This window comes from Saccopteryx bilineata, chromosome 1, assembly GCF_036850765.1.
Source record: "Saccopteryx bilineata isolate mSacBil1 chromosome 1, mSacBil1_pri_phased_curated, whole genome shotgun sequence".
Classification (NCBI taxonomy): Eukaryota; Metazoa; Chordata; class Mammalia; order Chiroptera; family Emballonuridae; genus Saccopteryx; species Saccopteryx bilineata.
Genome location: NC_089490.1, coordinates 406,945,143 through 406,957,724, shown reverse-complemented (window position 1 = coordinate 406,957,724; position 12,582 = coordinate 406,945,143). Strand labels below are relative to the sequence as shown.

The 12,582-nt window shown below is 67.4% G+C and overlaps 1 protein-coding gene across 15 annotated transcripts in view; it reads left to right on the top strand.

Annotated features, from left to right (window-relative positions):
- The first annotated feature begins 293 nt into the window (after window positions 1-293).
- Window positions 294-12,582, top strand: part of BRSK2 (BR serine/threonine kinase 2) — a 63,408-nt gene continuing 51,119 nt past the window's right edge. For 8 of the 15 annotated variants that reach the window (XR_010728176.1, XR_010728177.1, XR_010728175.1 and 5 more), the window contains exon 1: window positions 299-707. Coding sequence is in view for 12 of the 15 variants with exons in the window: in XM_066252399.1 (XP_066108496.1) it covers window positions 614-707 (94 nt within the window). In the remaining 3 variants the exon portion in view is untranslated. Of the gene's footprint in view, window positions 708-12,582 lie in introns of all 15 variants that reach the window. The other 7 variants (XM_066252390.1, XM_066252389.1, XM_066252388.1 and 4 more) reach the window with 3 other exon arrangements.

Genomic DNA, 12,582 nt, shown 5'->3' with positions numbered 1-12,582 from the left:
CGCCCGGGGGACTCGCCTCCTAGAGAGTCCAGCTCCCCGGAGCACTTGCAGCGGCTCGGCCAGCAGCGGGCAGGAGGGCGGAGCGGGGGGGGGCGGGGAAAGCCTCAGACGCGGGCGCTGCTGATTGGTCAGATCTTCTGATTGGCCGGCGCGGGAGCCACTCGCGGCCGCTGCCGCTGCAGCGGGCTTCGCTGGTTAGGGCTCGGGTCTGCTCGGCGGTGCTCGGTTTGGGGGGCTCGAGTGCTCGGCTCGGCTCGGCTCGCCTGTGCGGCCTCGGACCGACTGACGGGCGTGCTCCCGGGGGCGCGAGGCGCGGGGCGCGGGGCGCGGGGCGCGGGCCTCGGCGGCGGCGGCGGCGGCGGAAGCCTAGGGCCCCCGGCCGCCAGGTTCCCTCGGAGAGGCGGAGGCGGCGCCGCGGGCCGCAGCCGAGTGGGGCGCCGGGGGTGGCGGCGCGGAGCGAGCGCGGCCCAGAGGGCGCCGCCGACCCGGCGCAGCAGACGGACGGACGGACGGACAGGCGCGGGCAGACAGACGCGGACGCACGCGGCCCCTCCCTGCCGCCGCCGCCCGCCCGCCCGGGGCGCCCACCTCGCCGGCGCCGGGCCCGGGAGCGATGACATCGACGGGGAAGGACGGCGGCGGGGCGCAGCACGCGCAGTATGTGGGGCCCTACCGGCTGGAGAAGACGCTGGGCAAGGGGCAGACAGGTGCGTGCGCGCCGGGCTGGGCCGGGCCGGGGTCGGAGGGCAGGATGAGTCGGTGGGGGCCGTGGGGGCCAGGGTCCGGGGACCCCCGGGGCAGCGCCGGGGGACTGGGGAGGATCGGGGCGCAGGGGAGGACCGGGGCGCAGGGGCGCATAGGCCCATGGCGCTCACGGAGGCCGTGCTGACGGCGCGCCCGAGCGGGGCCCAGGAAGGAGGCCTCCCCCGAGCGCGGTGCTGCAGGCTCGGCCCGGCTCCGGCCCGGCTCCGGCCCGCGGCCGTGAACAATGGGGCGGCCGGGAGCCGGGTCCCGCTGCGGAGTCCCGCAGTTCCGCGCGGTGGCGGTCGGGCCGGGCGCGGCCCAAGGACACGCGGCACGGACGGGGGGCGCACGGGCCCGGCCAGCGCCCCTGAGCCCCGGCTGCAGGTGCGCGGCCCCAGCCGCATTGTGCGCCGGAGCGATCAGGCCCATTGTGCCGTGGGAGGAGGGGGCCGAGCGGGAGCCCATCTGCCGTCTGCCGCGGCCGCGCTAATAGGCGTGCCGCCCGAGCAGCTGCGCCCCGGGCCACGCACCCCTCGGCCGTGACTCCCAACTCCGGGTGGCCGGCAGGCCGGGAGGCTGCCCGGTGCGGTCTGCGAGCCAACGGGACCACCCCGGCCAGACCGGGACCTCTCTCCACGGTGGGAGTGAGAGACTGACCGCCCGGGACACTGAAAGGGCTGGACAGCGCCTTTCTCCCCTCCCAGCCTCCGCTCGGATGTCTGCGACACTGCACTCCCCAGGGGAGGAGGAGGGAGGCTGGTCGTGGGCCCGACCGCGGATCTGGCCAGGGATCCTCCCAGACCAAGGTGGAGAGGACCCCAGGCCTGTGGGAGAGCGGAGGGGGCTTCCTAGTTTGTTCTGTCTCTTTCAGTGATCAGGTCAGGTTCCAGCCGAGCGGCCAGTCCCTTCATCTGGCCAGTGTTCACAGAGTTGCTTTGTGGGAGGCTGGGCTCAGCCATTTTCTTTCTTTTCCCAGGATGGGCCTCTGAGCTGGTGCCCAGAGGTCCGATTGACAGTGATTTCCCTGCCTCTCTGGGCAGTCCCTGAGACCTCGGACAGGCAGGGGAGTGGAAGGAGGGAGGAGAGTGTAACAGGGCCAGGGTGGGGGCCTGGGAGGCAGATGCTCTAGCCAGTGCTGCGGGCCTTCTCAGAGCCCCCAGGGTAGCACGGAGGTGGAGCCGGAAGGTTGTGTTTGGGAGGAAAGTGGGCCAGGTCCAGCCCTCTCCAGAGAGGGCAGTGGCTGTGATGTAAGCAGAGTGTGAGGTGTCTAGACTGGGGTGGGGGGGAAGCCGCCCCCTGTCCCCTCCCTGGATGGACCATCCCTGGTGTCAGCAGCTGAAGCACCCAGGGGCCCGTGGCAGTTAGGGCAGTGCCATTGAGAGTGGGGATGGCGCGGCCCGGGTTCGAGGAGGAGGAGGTGGTGGCAGACAGCTGGGGCCCCACAGAGTTCAACTGTACTCTGTGGGGGAGGAATCACTGTAGTTGGTGAAACCCTTGGGGGAGGGGTCCCGGGGTAGCAGAATGCAGAGGCAGTGAAATAACCTAATTATTGTACCAATAAAATGTTATAAGGAAGCTTCCGCGTGGAAGCGATGACAGGGATGAATTACGCGCAGTGCATGCGAGGCCGCGGTGGGTAGGCCTGGTCCCCGCACTCTTCCCCGAGTTACGCTGCCGCACAGTTAATTACAGGAGGTCTCCACTGTAATTAACAATAACGAACACAAAAGGGTGTGCTGTGTGTGTGTACCAACAACCCGCCACTGTGTGTCGTTTGGGAAACAGCTCCGGGGGCACAAAAGCCAGCAACCTTCCCCTTGGGTGACAGCAGACTGGTGTCGTTGAGTGGCCAGCCCCCGGGGCACAGGCCGGGATGTCTGTTAGTCCTCTGTCCGTTTTGGCCTCATTGATGGTTGGAGCGCCTGCTTCCCAGGAAGGCCGCTCTCTCTCCGTCCCTTCTGCTAAAGGGGCCTCTGGAGTTTGGTGCCCGTGGGGCCTCCGTGTGTCCGAGCGCCTGGCCTGGCCCCTCGGCTCGTTGGCTGGTCTTCAGCACCAGATGCTAGAGAGTCGCGATTTCCCAGGCGGTCCTTTCTCTTGGAGGTAAACGTCTGACTCTGTCCGGGGCCAGGTGGTCAGCCAGGGCCCTCGTGTGCAGCCGAGGCGACTGCCCTCCTGGTGAGAACACTTCTCAGAATGGGCCAGAGGGGTGGTCAGCCAGGGCCCTCGTGTGCAGCCGAGGCGACTGCCCTCCTGGGGAGAACGCTTCTCAGAATGGGCCGAGGGGGTGGTCAGCCAGGGCCCTCGGTGTGCAGCCAGGGCCCTCGTGTGCAGCTGAGGCGACTGCCCTCCTGGGGAGAACACTTCTTAGAATGGGCCGAGGGGGTGGTTAGCCAGGGCCAGGTGGTCAGCCAGGGCCCTTGTGTGCAGCCGAGGCGAGTGCCCTCCTGGTGAGAACACTTCTCCTCAGAATGGGCTGAGGGGGTGGTCAGCCAGGGCCCTCGGTGTGCAGCCAGGGCCCTCGTGTGCAGCTGAGGCGACTGCCCTCCTGGTGAGAACGCTTCTCCTCAGAATGGGCTGAGGGGGTGCGGTGGCATGCCTGGCACCTCCGCCAGCCCGGCTCTCCTGTCTCACGGTGACAGTCCCCTCAGTCCTCTCCCTGTCCTTCGCCTGTCCGAGTCCTGTAGAGCGGAAGCCGTGGCCTCGAGGGAGGTGTTGGGTGGCATGAGGAGCATGGGGCAGCTGGACCTTTTAACCCGTGTGACCCACGCCAGGGAAGTGGGCCCACTGCTCTGCCCCCAAATGCTGCCTTTGGGGCGTCCAACGAGGGGTGGGGAATGCTGCCCAGTGTGGAGTGCAGGTGTGGGCAGAGCTGCCATCCTCTGTCCCCTGGGTGCCACTGTGGTGGCCGGCAGGGTTCAGGCTGCACTGCTGTGTTTGTGGGGGCGGATGGTGCCGTCTGGCTTGTGCCGTTGTTGGCTCGGTGAGGGGCTGTGGTCGTGGGGTCATCTCTCTTCTGCCCCCTTCTCCTCTGCACAGCTGTCCTCTACGGCCTGGTGTGGCCTCTGCAGGCAGCCCCATGGGGGCCTCCGCTGGCCACGTCGTGGTTTCTGGTGGAGGGGTGGGGCTGTAGGGCCTGACGAGGGTAGGTGTCACTGTGCTGGGACACTACACAAGGGAGTCCCCGGCCAGGGCTCTCTGGCCTCTCCTGCACCTGGGAATGGTGGGAGGCAGCTCCAGAGGCCCAGGCGGGGGACAGCCAGGTCTCGGAGGGCGTGCTGCAGAGGCTGTGAGGCCTTCATCTCTCCAGTCCCAGGAAGTGGAAGAGGGTGCAGCCAGGCCTGGCCCAGCCAGAGCACAGCAAGCCTGGTGGGCTCAGCTCCCACTGGGAGGACCCCTCTGGAGGAGGAGGAGGGCCCCTGGGAGAAGGGGAAGGACGGCAGGTTCTGGGAGTTGTTCTGGGAGCTGGAGTCCACAGTAAGTGGTACATCTTGCCTTCGGACACCTTTCCGGTGGGCCGAGATGGGGGGGGTGGCTGAGCAGGGTTCAGGGGTCAGCAGAGCTAAAGAGGAGATTGGAGTGAGGACGTCTCTCTGTTGCACACCTGGCTGGGCTCTCAGGCTGGTGGGGAGGCCGGAGAAGAGCCTGGGCTGCCAGGCTGAGAGCACTGGGCTGTCCCCCTCCAGCTTCCTGGGAGAATTGATGTGGGCTGCTAGTGGCAGGCAGGCTGGAGAGGAGTCCTGGGGGTGGGAAGAGCCCGTGAAGGTGGGATAGGTGAGTCAGGAAGAGACCGTTGAGAGAGAGATGGACAGGTGCACTGGGGAGAGGCAGGTGGCCTGGGGGAGAGGATGGATGGAGCCCAGCTCAGAGCAGGACCGGGAGGCAGAGGCAGCAGAGGGAGAGGAGGTTCCTGGGTGGGGTTGAGGCAGGGGCTGCCAAGAAGCATGCTGGGGGTGCCCTGGGGGCTTGAGGCTGGGAGAAGGAGCCGTCCTCCTGCGTGAGCTGGACTTGGGGTGCAGGGCGCTGGTGGACAGAGCAGGGTGGGTGGGTCTGCGAACGCTGGGCGCATGTGGACTGCCTGTCCTGTCTGATGGTCACTGCCACGGGCAGGCCACATCTGCCCTGGCCACACGAGTCCAGTGCCTGCCGCCTGCGTATCGGGCTGGGCCTTGATCTGTGTCACCCGCTTTACAAGGAGGGAGTCAGACTCAGATGCAGCAGTTTGGTCAAGGACAGCTGCTCCTTGGGGACGGGAGGGAAGCACAGTCTGCTCACTGCAGGGCTCTGCTGGAAAGTCTGAGGAAGCAGGACCCATTCTTAGATGGTCGTCGTGGGCAGGGCTCAAGGGAGGAGGGGCGGTGAGGACTCCCGCCTGTCTCCCCGACCCTGGCGGAGAGGCCTGTGCAGGCCCCCGGCCCCCCGCCTGTGACTCTGAGCAGACAGACACCGCTCCGGCCTCCTCCCATGGTGCAGCCCCCCAGGAGCCCCCTGCCCGGGGAGAGCCAGCTCAGGGTGGGCTGTCCCCGTAGATGCCAGGGTGATGGGCTCTGCCTTGAAAGACAGCCAGTCTCCTGCAGGTACAGACGGCGGGATCTGGGTATAGGCAGAGTTTCAGAACCCCGGTCCCAGAGTGGCCCCGGCCTGCTGTGGCCCGCGTGTCTCCGAGCATCTGTGAGTGGTGACAGGTCCCGCCTGCCTCACCACTGGCGGTGGAGACAGACCCTGTGCACCAGGAAGGTCCTGCCAGGCAGGGGGGACAGCTCAAGCAAACGTGAGGCAGTGAGAACTGCTCTTTGCAGAACAGGGCGCTGCCCATAGTGGCTCTGGCCATGGGCTCCCTGCAGGAATCACGGAGGTCCGGCCCCAGGGCTCCCAGTGTGGTGCAGGAAGAGCCGGAGGCCCTCCGGGGTCCCCCATGGCCCGGCCTCTGCCCCGCCGTGTGCCCAGACTGCAGAGTGGTCTCTGGAACTGTCTGGAGCGGGTGCCCCTGGCTGCATGTGCACAGGCAGGGCCCGACTGGACCCGTTTCCGCGCGAAGCTTGGCCTTCCTGGTCACGGCCTCGAAGTTCCAAGGGCAGTCTGTTTCCGTTTCCAGCAGATTCCGGGCTCCAGGGGCGAATGCCACCAGACAGGCAGCACCCTGCACTGTGCTGGGACAGAGGGCACAGAGGGGCCGCCAGCTCTGAGTGGCTTCAAGTCCTCATCGGTGGCTCACTGGCTTGGCCTGGTGTCGGGGGCCTATCTGGGCAGGGTCCTCCCGGGCTGGCTCCCTGTGCCCACTGCCCAGACCTGCCCTGACTAGCCACCCTTAGGACTAGTGGAGCGTGTGAGGGCCCACAGAGCACCAGGGGCCCTGCGGCCTACACCACATCCACCAGCACCGGCCTGTGCCCGCTCCTGGTCAGGGGCCCGAGTGCCTGCCCTTCTCTGTGCTCCCCTTCCGCTCCCTGGCTGTTTCTCCTAGTCGTCACCCTCAGTTCTGTCCGTAGGGCGGCCTCGGGGCCTGGCCACGAGAGGGTAGGCAGAGGTGGGTGTGGTCTAGGTCATGACCGCCCGCGTCCTCCCTGCCTGGGCAGTGCCCACTGGGCACCTGGCACCTGAAGCAGACAGACAGGCCTGATCAGGTCAGCGCTGGATGCTGAGGGCAGCTCAAGCTGTGCCCGTGTCTGCGGGGACACAGGCTCCAGGGCGGGCGCTCACGGGGAACACCTGGGGCGCCGTGGCAGGGACCTGGTGCTCCGGTCTGGAGAGCACCTGGGCCTTCGAGGCCACTGGACACAGAAGTGGCTTCTTGGGGACTTGGGAGGGCCAGGCTGCTCTGAAGCCAGCCCCTCAGCCGGGTGCGGGCCCTGAGAGAGAAGGTGGCCGACCGCCGTGTGCACTGGTGTGGGGCTGTGGCGGCAGCTCCCGGGAACCAGGGTCCTTCTGCCGTCCCATCTGTGGTGGACTGCGTGTCCCTGCAGTCTGGGCTCCGTGAAGGGAGACGCCGCACTTTCCGGGCCTGTGGCCACACAGCGAGTGAGTGAGTGGAGCAGAGGTGCCGTGGCCTCAGAGGGCCTGCTGCCTGCCCGGGGCCCACACTCCTCACGTGGGTCTGCTCCTTCGGGGCCGGGGCCCCTCGTGGCCGCCTGGGAGCTAACGGGCGGGTCTGGGTCCTGGGCCTGGAGGCACAGCCCAGGGACCGCCTGCCTGGGCTCTGGTGCTCAGTAGCCGAGGGGCTCTGAGCCTCAGGGCCCCCATCCGTGGAGCGAGGTGCCCAGCAGGCCCCGTGGGGCTGCGATGGCTGGGAACGGCATTGAGCACATTTGCTGTGCCCGGGATCCGGTGGGAGGACAGCAGCAGCATCTGTCAGGGCCCATCTGGGCCTCGGGGGAGGGGAGGGTCCCCCAGCTCCTCGGGGTGGGGAGTCCCTGTGCTTGGCAGGTCCCTGTGGGAAGTCCTCTTGCATAGGCGCGATCTGCTGTCCCCTGATGGCAGCTCTGATGACCCTCCTGGGTGCCAGGCCCGGTCAGCCGCCTGTGGCCTGTGGGTGACTGATGGGTCCCAGCACTGGGTAGCAGGCTCAGGGCAGGCTTCCGTGAGCCTGGCCTGAAGTCCCAGGTCCTGGCCAGGGTTGGCTGGGCTGCCCAAGGCCCTGCCCCTGGGCTGCCGGCTGGCCAGCTGCCTCCAACTCTGGACAAGATGGAGGCTGGGCTGGGCAGGGGCCACAGGGACAAAGCAGGGATTGTGTGGGCTGGGTCCTGAGAGGCGGCCCAGGCCTTGTTCTGTGGCCTCTGAGGGGCCAGTGTTTCGAGCAGGCAGCTGGGACCGCCCCCCCACCACACACTGGAGTGGGTTTTTCCCCAAGTGTTTGTTTCATCCCTGAGAGCTTGAGAGGCCATGGCTGGGCCCCAGTCCCCTCCCTGTGCACGGGGGTGACAGCACCTTTGGGCGGGTGTCCAGGGCCACGCAGGTTGATGCACGTAGGGTGCCGGCACGGGTCTGGGGGTGTGCGCCTGGCTGGGGCGTCAGCCTGCGAGGTCAGCGCTGCTTCCTCGGGGGACTGCGAGTCCTTGTCAGCCCAGGGGCCCAGGGCTGGCTGCCCCCAGCTGGACCTCGTGTGGGCCCTGCCTGTGGGCCTGGCCGAGGGTGGATGGAAGATTCCGGGACCTGTGGTTCTGGGTTGGGAGCTGGGGCGAGGGAGGTCCCTGGGGCAGCAGTACCATTGCCGCCCACTCAGGCTCAGGCCGGCCCGAGAGTCTGGGAGGGCACGGCTGACCTCTCTGGTCCAGGGCAGAGGTGGGAGGCAGCCTGAATGGTCTGTGTGGCCTGGGTGACGTCGCTGGGGTCTGGGGACGCGTCAGGCCGCAGGGCTGTGGGCAGTTTGTGGGGGCAGGAATGCGAGGGGTGGTGTGGTTGGCCGGTGTCCCTGGCTGACTCCAGAACTGCTGCACAGCCACTGGCTGGGCCGGGGCTGGGCCGGGAGGGGCTGAGGGGGCAGTGCCCAGTGGGCCCAGTGCAGGGGGGCGGGGGCTGCCTGGGAGCCTGAGGCCTCCTCTCCTGACCGCTTGGCGTGGAGCACGGGCCATGAGGCCAGAGCGGTGATGCCGGCTGGACCCTGGGCAGGAGACCTCTCCTGTGAGCTGAGCTGAGACAGGAAAGGCACTGGCCAGAGGTGGCCACCGGGTGGGGCGAGGTGAGGCTGGGCACCTTATTCTGTCTGAGGCCCATAGGCAGGCCAGGCTCAGGTGTCCAGCTTCCTGGGGTGGTGAGTGCCCCAAGCTGGAGCCCAAGTGGGCAGGGGCTCGTTGAAGCCCCTCCCTGGGTCAGGAGCCACAGCTCTGCTGGCCCCCTCTTCTCCACTTGTCTGGCCAAGGGCAGCCTGGGGGGCCCTCGGCAGGTGCCCGTGTGGGTTCAGGGAGCGAGTGTGGCCTGATGCCCGTGTGAGGGGCACGCCTCTTGGCTCTCCAGGGCAAGCGTGAGGGGCTTGGTCCTCGGGACCACTCAGCTATGCACAGCCCCTTGGCCAGTCCCCTCGAGTCATGAGAGAGCTGGGCGGGCTGTCCCACCCCAGGGGTCAGCCCACAGGCACAGAGCACTGTGAGCCCGAGGATTCCAGGTCAGCCTGTGTGCAGAGCCCCTGCGGGTGTCTGGTGGAGAGCCCAGACTCTGCTGTCACCTGTCCCCGTGCCTCAGTCTCCCCGTCCCAGCTCAGGCGTGATGGCGGGCGGGCGCGTGCTTCCCTTGGGCTGAGCAGCGTGCAGTGCACAGGGAGGGAACACGGGGCCTGGGGGCCCTCCAGCCGGGCAGGTGCGGTGGGAGAGGTCAGGTCCCATGACTGTCTGTGTGCTCATGCCTAGGACAGGGTTCGTGGAGCTCCTGCTTTCAGGGCAGCAAGCAGGGGCCGGGGTGGGGATGGTGGCAAAGCTGGGCCAGGTCCTGGGCCAGGTCCTGGGGCGGGGGCGGGGCGAGCACAGTTGAGGGCTCGGACAGATGGCCACTCCATTCGAAGGCACTGGGCGTGAGGGGCTCCCGTCTCTTCCTTCTGCCACAGGGCGCCCTAGTGCACGGGAATGTGGCCCTGCTCTGCCCATGGCCCTGCTGGGCTGACCTCTCCTGCTGCTGCTGGTGGCCCACAGCTTCCTTTGCCCTGGGGGACACGCCGGGTGGGGGACCTGGTTTGGGTTCTGGGACCGCAGTCGGGGTTGTCCTGGGCACAGCATCTAGTGTCCCTTTGCATGTGGGTGGTTTTGGGCACAGAGAGCGGAGGGCCCTGGACCCGTGAGCCCACCCCAGCCTCGGGACATGGGGCCAGTTTCACTCACGCGCCCCCACCCCGCCGCCCCTGGCAACCCCAGGCATTTTTAGCTGTACACATTTCAGTGCATGCATCTGAAAGAAGACCTCAAAAATCACAGTATCGTCCCCGTTGCCCTGAGACACGAACAGTTTCCAAAACCTGCGAGTCCTGTCAGATGGCAGGTTTTCACTGTGACGGGCGGCTTCCGAGAGCCCGAGTCTCTGCTGGCCACAGCGGGAGGAGGGCAGGGCTGGGCCCCGGGTCCTCACCTGGGCGCCGTGTCGCAGGGACCTGCTTGTGTCCTCGGGCCCCTCGGAGGAGCCCCACGTGGGGAAGACCGACCTGCCCCTCTCCTGACCCCTGACCCTGGACCCCTGACCCCTGGGTGCTCGGAGCGCCTGGTCTCCCTTACGTCCTGAGCTTGGCTGTGGAGCCAAGGCCCTAATGTGCCCAAAATGCCCACATGCACAGTAGCACCCTGGACACGGCGGGCCCCTCACCAAGTGCCGGTTCTCATGCTCACTGCCACCAGGGGCCCTGCAGAGGGCGGTGGGCAGAGATGCGCTGACCAGAGCTCAGGTGGGCGGCACAGCCCTGACCACCCTCCAGCTCATGCCGCCAGCTCTGTCTGCACGGAGCCCCTCTGCCCACACGCCTGGCTCACGGCTTTAACGTGTGACCTCGCACGGGCACTGCTGCTGCCTGGCTCACGGCTTTAACGTGTGACCTCGCACGGGCACTGCTGCTGCGTGGCCGCCTGTGGTGTCTGGGTTTGGGTTTCCTGCTCACCACCCACTGCTTTCTGGTCAGGGCTCGGGCCGGGTGCACAGAGCCTCCCCTCTGCCCCGGGTGCGTGCAGGCCCCAGGGAGCCGTCTGGCCGCGAGTGGGCTGACCTGCAAGTCTACCACCTCCATGCAGGTGGGGGCTGCCAGGGGCCTTGTGTCCAGGGCCAGCTACCTGGAGCAGTGCCCCTGAAGCATGGCTTGACACCAGGGGCCTTGTGTCCAGGGCCAGCTACCTGGAGCAGTGCCCCTGAAGCATGGCTTGACACCAGGGGCCTGTCCAAGTGGGAGTGGAGGCCCAGGCGGCCGGGGACCCCTGCTTTCTCTGCACAGGAGTGCCCCTCTTGGGTCCACACTGGCAGCCTGAAGCCCCCTGCCCTCCCTCCCAGTCTCCAGGGAGAATAGTGCAGGCCCTCAGGTGGTGACTCCATCTCTGCCACACCCTCCTGGGACAGGTGGGGAGTGGGGAGGTGTCTGGGCTGGCTTGGCTGGGCGGGACCTCTCCCTAGGAAGGCCCCGGGTGGGGAGCTGTCCAGCACCACTGTGCTGAAGTCTGTGGCTCCCGCTCCCGTGAGGGAGGCTGAGGGTAGATCCTCAGCCCAGCAGCAGCTGGGCAGACCTGTGGCAAGTGCCCACACCTGTCTTCCAGCTCGGGATGTGGTTCTGTGCTGACAGAGGGCAGGAGGTGGAAGCAGCCAGGTGACAATGTGCTGAGTGGTGGCCCTGTCCCCCCAGCCCCCCTGGTGTGCTCCCACGGGCGGCCCTGTCCCCCTCAGTCCTCACCAGAGAAACTGGTGCCCCGTTCTCCTGGGGCTGCTGCTGACTTTCAGGGAGCGAGGGGAAGGCCAGGGCCCCGGGGTGTCGCCAGTGTGAGTGTCGTGGGCCCAGAACAACCCGGAAGCCTTGGCCACCGGCCTGTGCTCTGCACGGTGGAGGCAGCGGGGGGAGAGGCACACTGTGGGGTCAGGCCCCCTGGCTCGCTCCTGAGACCCCTTGTTATGGGGTCTTGTGCCTGAGGTGGAAGAAATGGCAGGATCTCCTACAGAACGCTGGGATGTCTGTGGATGACCTTGGGGTGGCAAGGGGTGGCCATCTGTGGACTGGACTCTGGGGGAACTAGAGGGATGGGGCCTGGGCTCAGGGAGCCGGGCCCTCAGCCCCCACCCCACAGCCCGTCCTGGACGAGTGCCCGGGGCTCCGGGGTGGGGGAGGGTGCGAGCAGCCGGTGAGGGTTTAGGTGCGGCTTATCTCTGAGGCAGAGGGCTTGCCTCAGATTGGAGGCTTGCTGATCTAAACTCCAAATCCCAGAGGATTTATAAATAAATGACCACGAAGCAGCACAGATAGCGCTCTCTCCAGCAGGTGCCACGGGGCCACAGGGTCATCTGTGCAGGGGTGGGCACCTCGGGCGTGGCAGGGGGGCAGGAGCGTGCCAGGGTGATGTTCCCGGGACTGGGGGGGCAGGAGTGTGCCCAGGGTGATGTTCCCGGGACTGGGGGGGCAGGAGTGTGCCCCGGGTGACATTTCTGAGACTGGGGAGCAGGAGTGTGCCCCAGGTGATGTTCCCGGGACTGGGGGGGGCAGGAGTGTGCCCCGGGTGACGTTTCTGAGACTGGGGAGCAGGAGTGTGCCCAGGGTGACGTTCCCGGGACTGGGGGGCAGGAGTGTGCCCAGAGTGACGTTCCCGGGACTTGGGGACAGGCCCATTTCTGCACTGCTCCCTCCTGGTCCCTCCGCATGTGAATTTTCCATCACTCCTCTTTGGGGTCAGCGGGCCCTGGGGCCTCTGACCTTAGAGCCCCGCGTGGCGCCACCCCCTCTGCAGTGCACATGCTCCTCTGGGCGTCCCTGTCTGGTGGCTGTGGGAAGGGGACATGGAACCCAGGTGGGTCACTCGGGGGTAGGTAGTGGCTGGCTCCCACCCTAGCCCATGTCACCCCTGGTCCACAGGTCGCTGCGGGGAACCACCTTTCCATTGGGTGACGCTAGTGCTGCCCCCATGGTGAGTCGGGCTGGGGGTTGATGGCCAGAAGCCACATCCAGGCAAGGGCTGGGGACCCAGCCTGACAGCCAGACCTGGCGGGGGCTGAGGAGCCCCGCCCCCAGACCTCACAGTCTCGCTCCCTGCCCCTCCGTCCACGGGACGTGGCATCTCGAGTCACCCAGTCAGGTGGCAGCTAGGTGACAGTTCTGGTGACAGTCCTGCCGGGCCCAGGAAGCTCCTGTCAGGCTCTGTGCTGACTCAGGCCTGGTCAGCAGTTCTCCTCCGGTGCTGCTGG